This window comes from Ctenocephalides felis, unplaced genomic scaffold (assembly GCF_003426905.1).
Source record: "Ctenocephalides felis isolate EL2017-DRISC unplaced genomic scaffold, ASM342690v1 CF-g0.4_SCAFFOLD_03573, whole genome shotgun sequence".
Lineage (NCBI taxonomy): Eukaryota > Metazoa > Arthropoda > Insecta > Siphonaptera > Pulicidae > Ctenocephalides > Ctenocephalides felis.
The window spans coordinates 17,757,678-17,771,596 of NW_020539727.1; the positions used below are offsets into that span (position 1 = coordinate 17,757,678).

The following is a 13,919-nucleotide window of genomic DNA, read 5'->3' on the forward strand; positions in this document are numbered from 1 at the left end:
TTCAAGTGATTCTATAGGATAAACAAATGTCAAATATTATCTCTACTCGTCATTAAACTGAATATTTATTGCTTTCCAAAGGGCTTCATATCGTGACACGATAAATATAATTTGACTTATAGATAATGATGTTTGTTTCATCTTTTGTAACGGATTTTTAAATAATATTTGTCCCAAAATATTTTATATCATACAGATTACCCTTGCGTAATCTTTATTTTTTTCTAACTTTATACATAATAATTATGATGATTACTAAATATTTTTGCTTCTTATTACAATTATAAAGTATTATTTTTCGAAAAGGTTTCGAAGTTTGAAAATACTATAGAAGCATCACAATGTGATAAATAACAATCCTCAGCAATTATAGTAACTTATTATTGATTTTGACAAAGAATACGATCTTAAATTAGTGTAAAAAAATTATTATTTTTAAATATTGGAAATTATGCTAATTTAACACATCGGATACAGACAATACAGTTTATTAAAATAATGTAATATGATCTTTTATGAGTTTTTGGTCTTTCTGTTTGGTTTTGGTGAAAAGTACTCAATATACTCGATAGTGATAATGAATTAATTAAATTGCATATACTTTTGTTAAATCATTAGTTAAAGAAATAAACTTATTGTTTTATTTTATTGTTTACTTGAATATAGTTGTAGTTGTACATACATTTTTTTATATTTGTACTAGTAACTTTCAATTTTGTTTACGTTTGTGTAAGATAATAAAAATACCGGTAATTTACCGGTATTCCGGTTTTAAAATGAAAAATTACCGAAATACCGGTATTGAAATTTTCCATCGGTATTGCATTCCCTGGTTGGAAGTATATTGGAAGTCTATTCAGAATTCTATAAGAAGCTTATTAGAATTCTCTTAGTATATTATTATGTCTATTAAAAAGTCTTAGTTTTTTTTTAAATAATGTAGTTTAGTGGTGCATTGCATCGTGCCCTAAGGCAAATTGCTGGAACTTCCCGTACCGTAACGAAATCTTCGAGGAATATTAAATGTTTTCAAATAGATCATTATAAATATTGTAACTTTGTCTAATATTTATAAGAATTGTATAAACTGAATTGCAAAGTTAAAATTATTTATTTGAAGTATAGTATAGTATTGTGAGTCTTAGAACTTTACGTAGATTTTTTTTTCTTTTCGTTGTTAACTAGTTTTAAGAGACAAAATTTTGTTAAGTATCAACAAACTTCAATAATTTGTTCGAAAACATAAAATTTTATATATGTACACTTTTAGTATATACTTCAAAGTTTAACATACTGAAATTACAGTTCTTAACTATATATAGTACAACTAGTATACATTTTTGAAATTAGCTTAATCATTAAAGCAATTGTTTCGTCAACACAAGCAGAAAGCTTTTTAGATCATTCAAATCGGACGCTTAGTTCTCTCAAAAACTGCCGTTTTTTGTACATTTAGCTCGGTGTCTCCGATACGTCTGGACCTGCCTTTGCCAAAAACTAATCACCACTTCTCCTCAAAACTACAAATCAAATGCTTTTTTTTGGATCATTCAAATCGGATGCTCCGTTCTCTCAAAAACTCGATTCATATTTTCTGCACTCTTTGTTCCGTATTTCCGTACCGGCCGGACCTGCCTTTGCCAAAAACTAATCGGCACGTCTTCCTATCAATAGGAATGAATGTTTTTTAAACCACTCAAATCAGTTGATGATTCGTACGCCCGAAAACATGGACGAAAAATTGTATCCATACATACACTCAAACATCCATTTTTTCTAAGGTATGCCAAAATGTTCAGAAATCTCTGAAACGTAAATTTACAAAAATTTTCATTTTCGATTTTGGGACGATTACAATTACTTACCCTGTGGAAAGTTAATAAATAATAAATATGAATAATAGATAAGAAAATACTTTATTTATATATGTAACAAAGTAGTTTAAAAATCAAATTATTTTCATCCCTTCGAATATTTCACATTTATAGATCTTCTCAGCTATGAAATGCCTCCTTGTGTTTTTTCAGAGCACTTGATTGCCTGAATGATTTTTTACAGAATTGACATTTAAATGGTCGCTCTCCGGAATGAATAAGCATATGTCTTTTTAAATTATGTCGTTCTGTGAATGTCATACTACATATTCCACATTTGTATGGACGTTCCCCAATATGTGTTTTCATATGATTCTTCAAACTAGCTGATGTTTGGGATGCTTTATTACATATTTCACATTTAAACAGACGCTCTCCGGAATGAATAAACATGTGCTTTCTTAGATTACTTGCTCCTGCAAACCCCTTCTTGCATATTTCACATTTAAATGGAAAATCTCCTGTATGAATGTACATGTGTTTTTTCAGACGACATGAGTGTGCAAATTTTTTGTTGCATATTTCGCATTCATGAGAATATTCTTCAGTATGACTTAGAATATGAAGTTTTAAATTAGTTGTTGAATTGAATTTCTTATAACATATTTCACACTTATATGGACGCACTGTGGAATGATTACGCATGTGTCTTTTTAAATCATTTGTCGTGTAAAATGCTCTACTACATATTTCACATTTATATGAACGCTCTCCGGTATGCAATACCTTGTGCTTTTGTAGATTATGTAAGTAGTTAAATCCCTTATTACATATTTCACATTTAAATGGACGGTCTGTGGAATGAACAATCATGTGTGTTCTCAAAGTACCTATATGTGTGAATGTTTTATCACATGTTTCACATTTATAAGGCCCTTCTTCGGTATGTGTTCGCATATGAAGTTTCAAATTAGTTGATGTTTTGAATCTATTATTACATATTTCACATTGGTACGGACGTTTTACTGTATGAACAAGCAAATGAGTTTTCAAATTACTTGATGATCCAAATACCTTATTACATATTTCACATTTGTGAGAACGCTTTGTTTCATTATCAGGTTCATTCAAGCTTGAAGGTTTTTTTGAGGTATCACACAAGCGCAGAATTAATAGATACTTTGTATTAAGTGATTGATTGCATAACGAGCCTTCAACATTTAATTCCTGTTTGACTTCTTCATCAATAGTTACTTCAGAATTCATGAAATTTTCTAAACAAGTTTTGTCGTCTTGAGAACAGGATTCAGATTTGATATTATCATCAAATTTATCCTCATTTTCTATTTTAACTATATCTAGTGGTTCGATTTTAATATTTAAATTATTCACAGAAACACTCGTTTCAACAGACATGTTTACTGCTTTGAGTAAATAAATATTGATGAAAATGGATCAGAACTATCTAATAACGTAGCACTATTTAATAACTGATTTTAATCAATAATTTTAAATTGGATAAGATTTAATTGTTCATTGGAAATTACACCATACTTTTGTTTGACATTTGAGTTGACAATTGAAGCCGTTAAGCCAGAACATAGAGTGTTTTTATGGAAAAGACTAGACTTCATATATAATAACATAATTTCATAATATGATATGAAGAAATGAATTCGTTATTATATTTTGTATATATAATAATGTAAACATTTTCGACTTTTGAGATTATAAACAAACACGTGAAAAAGTCTTTTCTCAATATTCAAAGGACTCGTTCATAGATAAGGACTGGAATTGTTATAGATTTATGTTAAGAATTTTTCAACGGTTACACGCATGTGTTGTATATATATTCAATAAAGTTATTCATAATATTTAATCTGAACATTTCAAAATAAACAAACTTTATTTATAAACAAAACAAAACTTTATATATAAAGTTTAGTCTTTTCTATATACACACTCTATACTCTGCTCTTCAACTGTCAACTCAAATGTCAAACAAAAGAATGAGGTAATTTCCAAGAAAAAATATTAAATTTATAATTATTGATTGAAATCAGTTATTAAATAGTGCTAGGTTATTAAATAGTACGGATCCATTCTCATCAATATATATTTACTTAAAGTAGTGAACATGTCTGATGCAACGAGTGCTTCTATGAATAATATAAAAATCGAACCACTAGATATAGTTAAAACAGAAAATGAGGATGAACTTGATGACAATGTTAAATCTGAATCCTGTTCTGAAGATGACAAAACGTGTATAGAAAATTTCATGAACTCTGAAGTAAAGATTGATGAAGAAACCAAACAGGAATTAGATGTTGAAGGCTCGTTATGCAATCAATCACCTAATACAAAGTATCTATTAATTCTGCGCTTGTGTGATACCTCAAAAAAACCTTCAAGCTTGAATGAACCTGATAATGAAACAAAGCGTTCTCACAAATGTGAAATATGTAATAATGGATTCCAAACATTAACTAGTTTGAAAATTCATATGCGAACACATACTGGAGAAAGACCCTATAAATGTGAAACATGCGATAAAACATTCACACAAATAGGTAGTTTGAAAACACACATGATTGTTCATTCCATAGAGCGTCCATACAAATGTGAAATATGTAATAAGAGATTTGCTCTCTTACATAATCTAGAAACGCACAAGGTATTTCATACCGGAGAGCGTCCATATAAATGTGAAATATGTAGTAGAGCATTTCACACAACAAGTAATTTAAAAAATCACATGCACATTCATTCCACAGTGCGTCCATATAAGTGTGAAATATGTTATAATAAATTCAATTCAACAACTAAATTAAAACGTCATATTCTAAGTCATACTGGAGAATACTCCCATGAATGCGAAATATGCAACAAAAAATTCGCACAATCATGTAATCTGAAAAAACACATGCACATTCATACAGGAGATTATCCATTTAAATGTGAAATATGCAACAGGGGGTTCACAGAATCAAGTAATCTAAAAAAGCACATGTTTATTCATTCTGGAGAGCGTCTGTTTAAATGTGAAATATGTAATAAAGCTTCCCGAACATCAGATAATTTAAAGTATCATATGAAAACACATACTGGGGAACGTCCATACAAATGTGAAATATGCAGTAGGACATTCACAGAATCAAATAGTTTAAAAAGGCATATGTTTCTTCATTCCGGAGAACGTCCATTCAAGTGTGAAATCTGTGAAAAATCATTCACACAATCTTGTATTCTGAAAAAACACATGCTCAGTCATACAGGAGAATGCCCAGACAAATGTGAAATATGCAATGAGGTATTTGCATCATCAGATAACTTGAAAAAGCATATGCGCACTCATACAAAAGAACGTCCATACAAATGTGAAATATGTAGTAGGACATTTACAGAATCAAATAGTTTAAAAAGGCATATGCTTATTCATTCAGGAGAGCGACCGTTTAAATGTGAATTCTGTGAAAAATCATTCAGGCAATCAGGTGTTCTGAAAAAACACAAGCAGGCAATTCATAGCAGAGAAGATCTATAAATAACTTTGTTACATTATCACAAATTTATTTACTTTTAAGTAATATTTATAAATAAAATATCTTGTTGTCTATTATTCATATTTATAATTTTTAACTTTCCACAGGGTAAGTAATTGTAATCGTCCAAAAATCGATTTTTAAAATTTTTGCATATCTTTACGTTTCAGAGGTTTCTGAACATTTTGGCATATCTTAGAAAAAATTAAAGTTTGAGTGTATGTATGAATACAATTTTTCGTCCACTTTTTCAGACGCAAGGGTCAACCGATGGTCCTATTAATAGGATCACCTAATTGATTCCTATTGATAGGGAGACGTGCTGATTAGTTTTTGGCAAAGGCAGGTCCAGCCGTTTCGGAGATACGAAGCTAAATGTGGAAAAAATGGCAGGTTTTGAGATCCGATTTGAATGATTCAAAAAACTTTCTGCTTGTCTTGACAAAATAATTGCTTTAAGAAACAAAATTATTTATTCTAGCTATAGTTCTAAGGCTTACTATACTTTAAATGAATAATTTTAACTTTGCAATTCAATTTATATAATTCTTATAAATATTAGACAATGTTACAATATTTATTTATAATCTATTTGAAAACATTTATTACTTCTCGAACATTTCGTTACGGTACGGGAAGTTCCAGCAATTCGCCTTAAGGCACGTTGTCATACACCACTAGTTTATTATTTATTTAAGGGTCAATTTATTTAGTTAGTATCGTTGATACTTGTTTTCTTCAAAAATAAACATTTGAGGCAAATTTTCTAATTTCAAATTCAACTAAATGTACCTTTACAATTACAACAAACATTATTTGTTTCAAAAATTATAATTTATCTTGTATATTGATAATTTTGTGTTTTTTTTACTTTATAGCAAAGGAAATGCCTTTACGCATCCCAGACTAGGTATTTTGTCTGGGTATGTCGGACCTCAATACCGCTCTGGTTCAATACCGACTAAAACCGCCGCTTTGCTCTTGCCTCTTGTTCCCACGAAAACCGCCGTTAGGCATTACTTCATGGAGGGAGGATCTAGAATGTTATCATTCTTACATTGATTGATAAAGATAAATTTTCGTCGACGATTTTGGGAACACCGATCAACCGATTTGAATAATTCAAAAAACATTCAATTCGTATTGATAAGGGGACGTGCTGAGTAGTTTTTGACGAAGGCAGGTCTAGCCGTTCCGGAGATATGGGGCAAAAAGTGCCAAAAACGGTAACTCACTTTTTAAGAGAACGAAGCGTCCGATTTTAATTATTCACAAAACATTTTACTTGTATTAACGAGATGAAGAATTGATTAAATTTTTGGGAAGGCAGGTCCAGCGGTTATGGACTCTTAATAAAAATAAGTTAAAACAATGTCATTTGACGGCCAAATATGTTTATTGGACATATATGTACATCAAATTATCAGATATTTTATAGAGATTTTAATAATGCATACACATTTTGTGTAAATTTTTTTGGGTTCCGTACCAAGATTTTTAATTACGGTACGGGAAGTTCCAGTAATTTGCTTTGAGTTTTTTGATTTTTATGAATTTAAAAAGATGTCTAGTCTTCTCCAAAAACATTCTGTGGTTTCGCTATCAGCTGTCAACTGTCAAATCAAATGTAAACAAAGATAACAAAGAATAATTTCATTTTTAAGAATTAATGTAAAAAATATTTAAACCAGTATCATATTTAAAAAGATTATTAATTAAAATAGGTTATTAAATAATACGAATCCATTTTCATCAATATTTATTAAATAAAAGAAGTGAACATGTCAGATGCAACAAGTGTTTCCACGAAAGATCCTAAAATGAAAATTGAACCACTAGATTTTTCTATAGAAGACGTTAAACGAGAAAATGATGATGAATTTGATGGTATTAATAAACCTGAAGTCGATAAAAAATGTTTACAAAGATTTATGAATTCTGAAGTAACGATTGATGAAGAAGTTAAACAGGAATTAGATCTTGATAATACCAAAGAAAAACTTTTGAAGGTGAATGAATCTGTTAATGGACATGCTCATGCTCATACTGGTAAGGGTTGTTACAAATGTAGAATATGCGATAAGGTATTTGGAACATCGAGTAATATGAATAAGCATATGCGTATCCATACAGGAGAACGTCCATACAAATGTGAAATATGCAATAAGGCATTTACATCATCAGATAACATGAAAAAGCATATGCGTACTCACACAGGAGATCGTCCATTTAAATGTGAAATATGCAATAGGACATTCACACAATCAAGTAAGCTAAAAATACACAAGTTTATCCACTCTGAAGAGCGTCCATATAAATGTGAAATATGTAATAACGGATTCAATTCATTAACTAGTTTAAAATGTCACATTCTAAGTCATACTGGAGAATACTCCCATGAATGCGAAATATGTAACAAAAAATTCACACAATTATGTAATCTAAAAGTGCACATGCTTATGCATTCTGGAGAGCGTCCATTTAATTGTGAAATATGCAATAACGCATTCTATTCATCAAGTCGTTTAAAAGAACATATGCGAACACACACAGGAGAACGTCCTTATGAATGCCAAATATGCAATAAAACATTTGCACAATTAAGCAGTATCAAAAGACACATGGTTATCCATTCCGGAGAGTTTTCTTATAAATGTACAACATGTAATAAACTATTCCCAACATCAAGTGGATTAAAACAGCATACGCGTACTCATACAGGAGAACGTCCATACGAATGTGAAATATGCAATAAAACATTCACACAAATAGGTAGCTTGAAAACGCACATGATAAGTCATTCCGGTGAGAGTTCACATGAATGTAAAATATGTAATAAAGCATTTCCTTCACCGACTAGTTTAAAACTTCATGTGCGAACACATACTGGCGAACGCCCTTTTGAGTGCCCGATATGCAATAAAACATTTGCACAATTAGGTGCCTTGAAAAATCACATGGTTATTCATTCTGAAGTATATCCTTGTAAATGTGAAATATGTAATAAAGCATTCAAAACATCGAGTAATTTAAAACGTCATATGCGAACACATACTGGAGAAAGACCTTATAAATGTGAAACATGCGATAAAACATTCACACAAATAGGTAGTTTGAAAACACACATGCTTATTCATTCCACATAGCATCACAGTGAAATATGTAATAATGGATTCCAAACATCAACTAGTTTGGAATTACATATGCAAACACATACCGGAGAAAGACCCTATAAATGCCGAATGTGCAACAAAACATTCACACAATCAAGTAATTTAAGAACGCACATGATTATTCATTCTGAAGAGCGTCCATTCAAGTGTGAAATATGCAATAAAGCATCCCGTACATCACATAATTTAAAACTTCATATGAAAATTCATACTGGAGAAAAGTCTTATAAATGTGAAATATGCAATAAGACATTCACACAATCAGGTAATCTGAAGGCGCACATGCTTATTCATTCTGGGGAGCGTCCACATAAATGTGAATTATGTGAAAAATCATTCACACAATTGATTTCTTTGAAAACACACAAGCAGCGCATTCATAGCTGAGAAGAAATATAAACATACTTGTTAAATTCAATTTAAATGTAATAATAAATATATGAATAAATTATCTAGAATAAATATTGTTTTTGAAGTAAAACTTCTTTAGGGGGTACCAGCATCAACGTTGTATGCGTACCGATATCGGTCGGCATAGATAAATAAACATTTTTTTGCATTAAAACGTACAAATTTTTATTTAATGAAAAATGCCTGAATCAGAAGAATTCAGAACCCTGTCCCTTGAAAATAATAATACAAATCAAAGATTTACGCCGTGTACAAACGTAAGTTTATTGATTAGAAATTATTATTCGTAGTTTCTATAAATCTTTGAAGTTGTTAAAATGGAAAATATACTTTAAGCAAGACAGACATTACAGATGTTCAAAAAATGAGATTATATCGCCAGCGAAAAAGTAAAAAAAATACAAGCAGTCAATGAATGTATGTTAATTGTAATTACATGAAGCTCTTCAAACACAATTATTACATGATGAGTGAAGTTTCGAAAACAATATTTGTCTGGGCTATATATTATATGATGTATTTATTTTTACTTAAATGCCATCTTGTACAGTAGCAAATAAGTTTTACTTCAATCGCGTGTGAACCTTACGCGCACTCTTTTTTAAATTTACACAAAGTCGTTTCGTGTGGACATAGAGAATTGTTATGAACTTAAAAAGACGATAAGCGTCTAGTCTCTTCGAAAAACATACTCTACGCTTTGGCTTCAACTGTCAACTCAAACGTCAAAAAAATAACAAAGAATGATGTCATTTCCAAGAATCGATTATGAATCATTATTATATTTAAGAACATCATTTATTACAGTAGATTATTAGATATTATAAATATTTGGTGATTTAAAGCACTAAACATGTCTGATGCAACAAGTGTTTCTAGGAATAACCCTACAATTAAAATTGAACCACCAGATTTTTCTACAGAAGACGTCAACCGAGAAAATGAGGATGAATTTGATAGTATTGATGGTATTGTTAAGTCTGAATCCCCTTCTGAAGACGACAAAACGTGTTTACAAAGATTTATGAATTCTGAAGTAACTATTGATGAAGAAGTCAAACAGGAATTAGATGACGAGGGCGAAAAACTGTTTGAATGCTCAATATGCAATAAAGCATTTATTACAAAGTATTTATTAGATTTACACGTTTGTGATACCTTAGAAAAACATTCAAACTTGAATGAATCTGATAAAAAACGTGCTCATATTGGAAATGGTTCTCACATATGCGAAATATGCAATAAGGTATGTTCATCATCAAATAGTTTGGTACATCATTTGCGTCTTCATACAGGAGAACGTCCATACAAATGTGAAATATGCAATAAAGGATTTATATCAAGTAGAAATCTGAGGGTGCATTCGTATACTCATACAGGAATACGTCCATATAAATGTGAAATATGTAATAAAACGTTCAATTTACCAAGTCTTGTAAAAAGACATATGCGACAACACACTGGCGAACGTCCTTATGAATGCCAAATATGCAAGAAAACATACACAGTATTAGGCAATTTGAAAACACACATAATTGGTCATTCCAAAAAGGATACATATAAATGTGAAATATGTAATAAAGTATATATTTCATCAGTAGGTTTTAAAAATCATATGCGGAATCATACTAGAGAACAGCCTTATGAAGCACTACAAATGTCTGATGCAACAAGTGTTTCTAAGAATAACCCTAAAATTAAAATTGAACCACTAGATTTTTCTATAGAAGACGTTAAACGAGAAAATGAGGATGAACTTGATGACAATGTTAAATCTGAGTCCTGTTCTGAAGACGGCAAAACGTGTTTACAAAGATTTATGAATTCTGAAGTAACTATTGATGAAGAAATCAAACAGGAATTAGATGATGAGGGCGAAAAACTGTTTGAATGCTCAATATGCAATAAAGCATTTATTACAAAGTATTTATTAGATTTACACGTTTGTGTTACCTTAAAAAAACATTCAAACTTGAATGAATCTGATAAAAAACGTGCTCATATTGGAAATGGTTCTCACATATGCGAAATATGCAATAAGGTATGTTCAACATCAACTGTTTTGGTACGTCATTTGCGTCTTCATACAGGAGAACGTCCATACAAATGTGAAATATGCAATAAAGGATTTATATCAAGTACAAATCTGAAAGCGCATTCATATACTCATACAGGAATATATCCATATGAATGTGAAAGATGTCATAAAACATATAGATTCCCAACCAGTTTGAAAAAAACACATGCTTAGTCATTTTAAGAGAGCTTATGAATGCCAAATATGCAAGAAAACATTCGTGGTATTAAGCTCTTTAAAAGCACACATGCCTATTCATTCTGAAGAGCGTCCATATAATTGTGGAATATGTAATAAAGCATACACATTAAAAGGTAATTTGAAAAAGCATATGCGGTCACATACTGAAGAAGGAACACTATAAATGTTAGACATGTAATAAGTACATAAAAAATGTAGTCTGATCCAACACAATAAGCGCTTTCATGAGCAGGACACAAAATAAATCAATTCCTCAAAGGGCTATTTATAAATACACTCTTACTCTATTTTGATTTAAACTTTCTTGTTATATTTGTTTATCTTTAAGTAACAATTACAAAATAACTATATTTGTATTCAGTTTTCAGATTTATATTAAAAATCAATCAATTATTTATAGGTTGTTTTATTTAGTTAGTAACATTGATAGTTGTTTTTTTCCAAAATTAACTATTTATAAGTTGAATTTCACATTTTTCAAATGTGCACCGGTTAGTTATGATTGAAAGAAAGTCAAATTTTCCTAAAAACACAAGAAAGACCAACGGTGTTGTAAATAAATAAATAATACAACAAATTATGTATATGAAGAAAATTTTTCAATGAAGCTAATGTAGTAAATTAAAAAAATAAATATAAAAACTTCCAACTTTTTTCTTAATTCATATAATAAATTAAGAACAGATAATTTCTTGAATTTCCACAAAAAGATGGTTATGTTTTGAAGTTTTGAATCCAAATCACAATCAAAATAATTAGGAATATGTAAGAAACACCACCAACATTCTTATAAATTATCATCACCTTGCAAAACTTTTATACATATATGTCGTATTCATATTTTTGACCTCGAATATAAATTACAAGTTGAAGAAAAAGACAAGTTTTATCAGAGTAATAATAAACTTAAGCAAATTATCTTTAACAAACAATAATCTGTAAGCAAACCTCTTTTCTTTGTAACAATAATGTACTAAGTAAATATTTTCATAAACCCTCCATTAAAACCTGAACAATCATAATTTAATCATACATTATGTGTAGCGAATTTTATTATTAAGAATTATGCAAATATAAAGCAACCTATAGTTGAAATGCATATAAGAGTCTAATAAGCTTCGACCATTTGTTTTTATTTCTCAACTAAAATTCTGTGCAACATTATTGAAATAGGTTAACAATTAGGAATAATTACCTCTTATGATATATCTCCTTGAATGAATTATCTTTAATTGTTGGAATATATTTTAATCATCTTTGAGTGAACTTAGTATCCATTTTCAGTGCACTCTTCCATCTCATCTCTATAATGTCCTGAATGAGTAGAATAATCCAAATATTTTCTTAAATCCTCCATTAAAACCTAAACAATCATAATTTAATTATACACCCTGTGTCGCCACTCTGATTATTAGGAATTATGCAAAGATATAGAGAAACCTATAGTTGTATTGCATATAAGAGTTTAATAAGCTTCGACTAGATTTTTGTTTGTTTTCCAATTGAAATTCTGTGCAACATGATTGAAAAAGGTTAACAACCGAGTATAATTCCTGATTATTTAGATATATTTCCTGATTTAACAATGAATTCATGAGAGAATTATCTTTAATTGTTTAAATATATTTTAATTATTACGTGAACTTAGTATCCATTTTAAAGTGTGCTCTTCCATGTCATCTCTATAATGGCCTGAATGAGTAGAATAATCCAAATATTTTCAAAAATCCTCCATTAAAACCTAAACAATCATAATTTAATTATACATTTTGTGTAGTTATCCTTGTTATGTTATATTATGATTTAAGAGAAGTAACCAATAGAACTAGATCAACTAGAAGTAACCATTAAACATAAATTACCAATAAATCCTATAATAAATATAAAGGATAATTACCTCTTGACAAAGTTATTATATCATGAATGAGTAGAATAATCCAAATATTCTCTTAAATCCTCCGTTTAGGTTTTAACCTAAACAATCATAATTTAATCATACATTTCTTATCGAATCTTATTATTAAAAATTATGCAAAGATATAGAGAAGAACCTCTATAGTTGTATTACAAAAAAGAGTTTAACACGTATTGAAAATTAGGTTTTTAAATTTAAAGTATAAATTTCTATAATATAGGTTTTATATTTTTTCTAAAAATGGAGGTTGAACTGACATGACATTTGACTGAAGAGATTTATAAAAATATTCCAAATGCTTATATAAATATTATTAACACAATTTTTTAACAGTTAATACTTACATTTTAATCGGTATTTATTATATCCTAACGTATTTATTGAAATACCTGCGATTTTGATACAAACGAACAATGACGAACGATATGTTTTCCATATAAGTTTATTTATCTTTGATGTTTTCCACACTTACTATTTTGGCTAACTTCACAGCTTTCAGATAAGATAAATTTAATTTTGACGTTTCAAACTGAAAGAATAACAAAAATTTTGTGGTTATATATTTATATAAACTCAAATTTGCAAAAAATGTGTAGAATTCGGTTTCCAAAAGATTTGTGCAAACTTATTGTACCAGGGACAATGCTTTTTAATCAATTTCACTTAGTGTCATTGTGCAGTTTTAACGAATTTATTTCAAATTGTTTGTTATTGTTTTGATCCTTTGAATTCATACAACTGGCTGTTGTAATGTTTAATTACCCAACAATGTTTAATTAC

The 13,919-nt window shown here is 29.5% G+C and overlaps 3 protein-coding genes and 1 long non-coding RNA gene across 5 annotated transcripts; 2 read left to right on the forward strand and 2 right to left on the reverse strand.

The window, feature by feature from the left end:
• Positions 1–1,994: 1,994 nt before the first annotated feature.
• Positions 1,995–3,230, reverse strand: LOC113389665 (putative zinc finger protein 66). The gene has a single exon (XM_026626681.1). It carries the CDS (start codon positions 3,228–3,230, stop codon positions 1,995–1,997), a length of 1,236 nt encoding a protein of 411 aa, XP_026482466.1.
• Positions 3,231–3,896: 666 nt separating this feature from the next.
• LOC113389666 (zinc finger protein 664-like) lies at positions 3,897–5,364 on the forward strand. Its single transcript, XM_026626682.1, has one exon. The coding sequence runs from the start codon at positions 3,955–3,957 to the stop codon at positions 5,362–5,364; it is 1,410 nt and encodes a 469-aa protein (XP_026482467.1). The 5' UTR covers positions 3,897–3,954.
• A 1,779-nt stretch (positions 5,365–7,143) lies between these two features.
• Positions 7,144–11,197, forward strand: LOC113389667 (zinc finger protein 91-like). Its single transcript, XM_026626683.1, has 2 exons — positions 7,144–8,470; positions 9,792–11,197. Exons 1-2 carry the CDS (start codon positions 7,144–7,146, stop codon positions 11,195–11,197), a joined length of 2,733 nt encoding a protein of 910 aa, XP_026482468.1.
• A 1,228-nt stretch (positions 11,198–12,425) lies between these two features.
• LOC113389147 lies at positions 12,426–13,610 on the reverse strand. 2 transcript variants are annotated; one of them, XR_003368217.1, is made up of 3 exons: positions 13,484–13,610; positions 12,863–12,965; positions 12,426–12,587 (listed from the first exon to the last, which is right to left on the reverse strand). It is a non-coding gene; the product is annotated as an uncharacterized LOC113389147 (long non-coding RNA). The 2 variants fall into 2 exon arrangements; XR_003368216.1 differs by lacking the exon at positions 13,484–13,610 and adding an exon at positions 13,122–13,219.
• Positions 13,611–13,919: the final 309 nt, after the last annotated feature.

Coding starts and splice junctions, on each gene's coding strand:
- LOC113389665 (XM_026626681.1), bottom strand. CDS start 3,230: ATGTCTGTTGAAACGAGTGTTTCTGTGAATAATTTAAATATTAAAATC.
- LOC113389666 (XM_026626682.1), top strand. CDS start 3,955: ATGTCTGATGCAACGAGTGCTTCTATGAATAATATAAAAATCGAACCA.
- LOC113389667 (XM_026626683.1), top strand. CDS start 7,144: ATGTCAGATGCAACAAGTGTTTCCACGAAAGATCCTAAAATGAAAATT. Junction 8,471..9,791: donor TAAAACATTCACACAAATAG/GTAGTTTGAAAA, acceptor GGTGATTTAAAG/CACTAAACATGTCTGATGCA.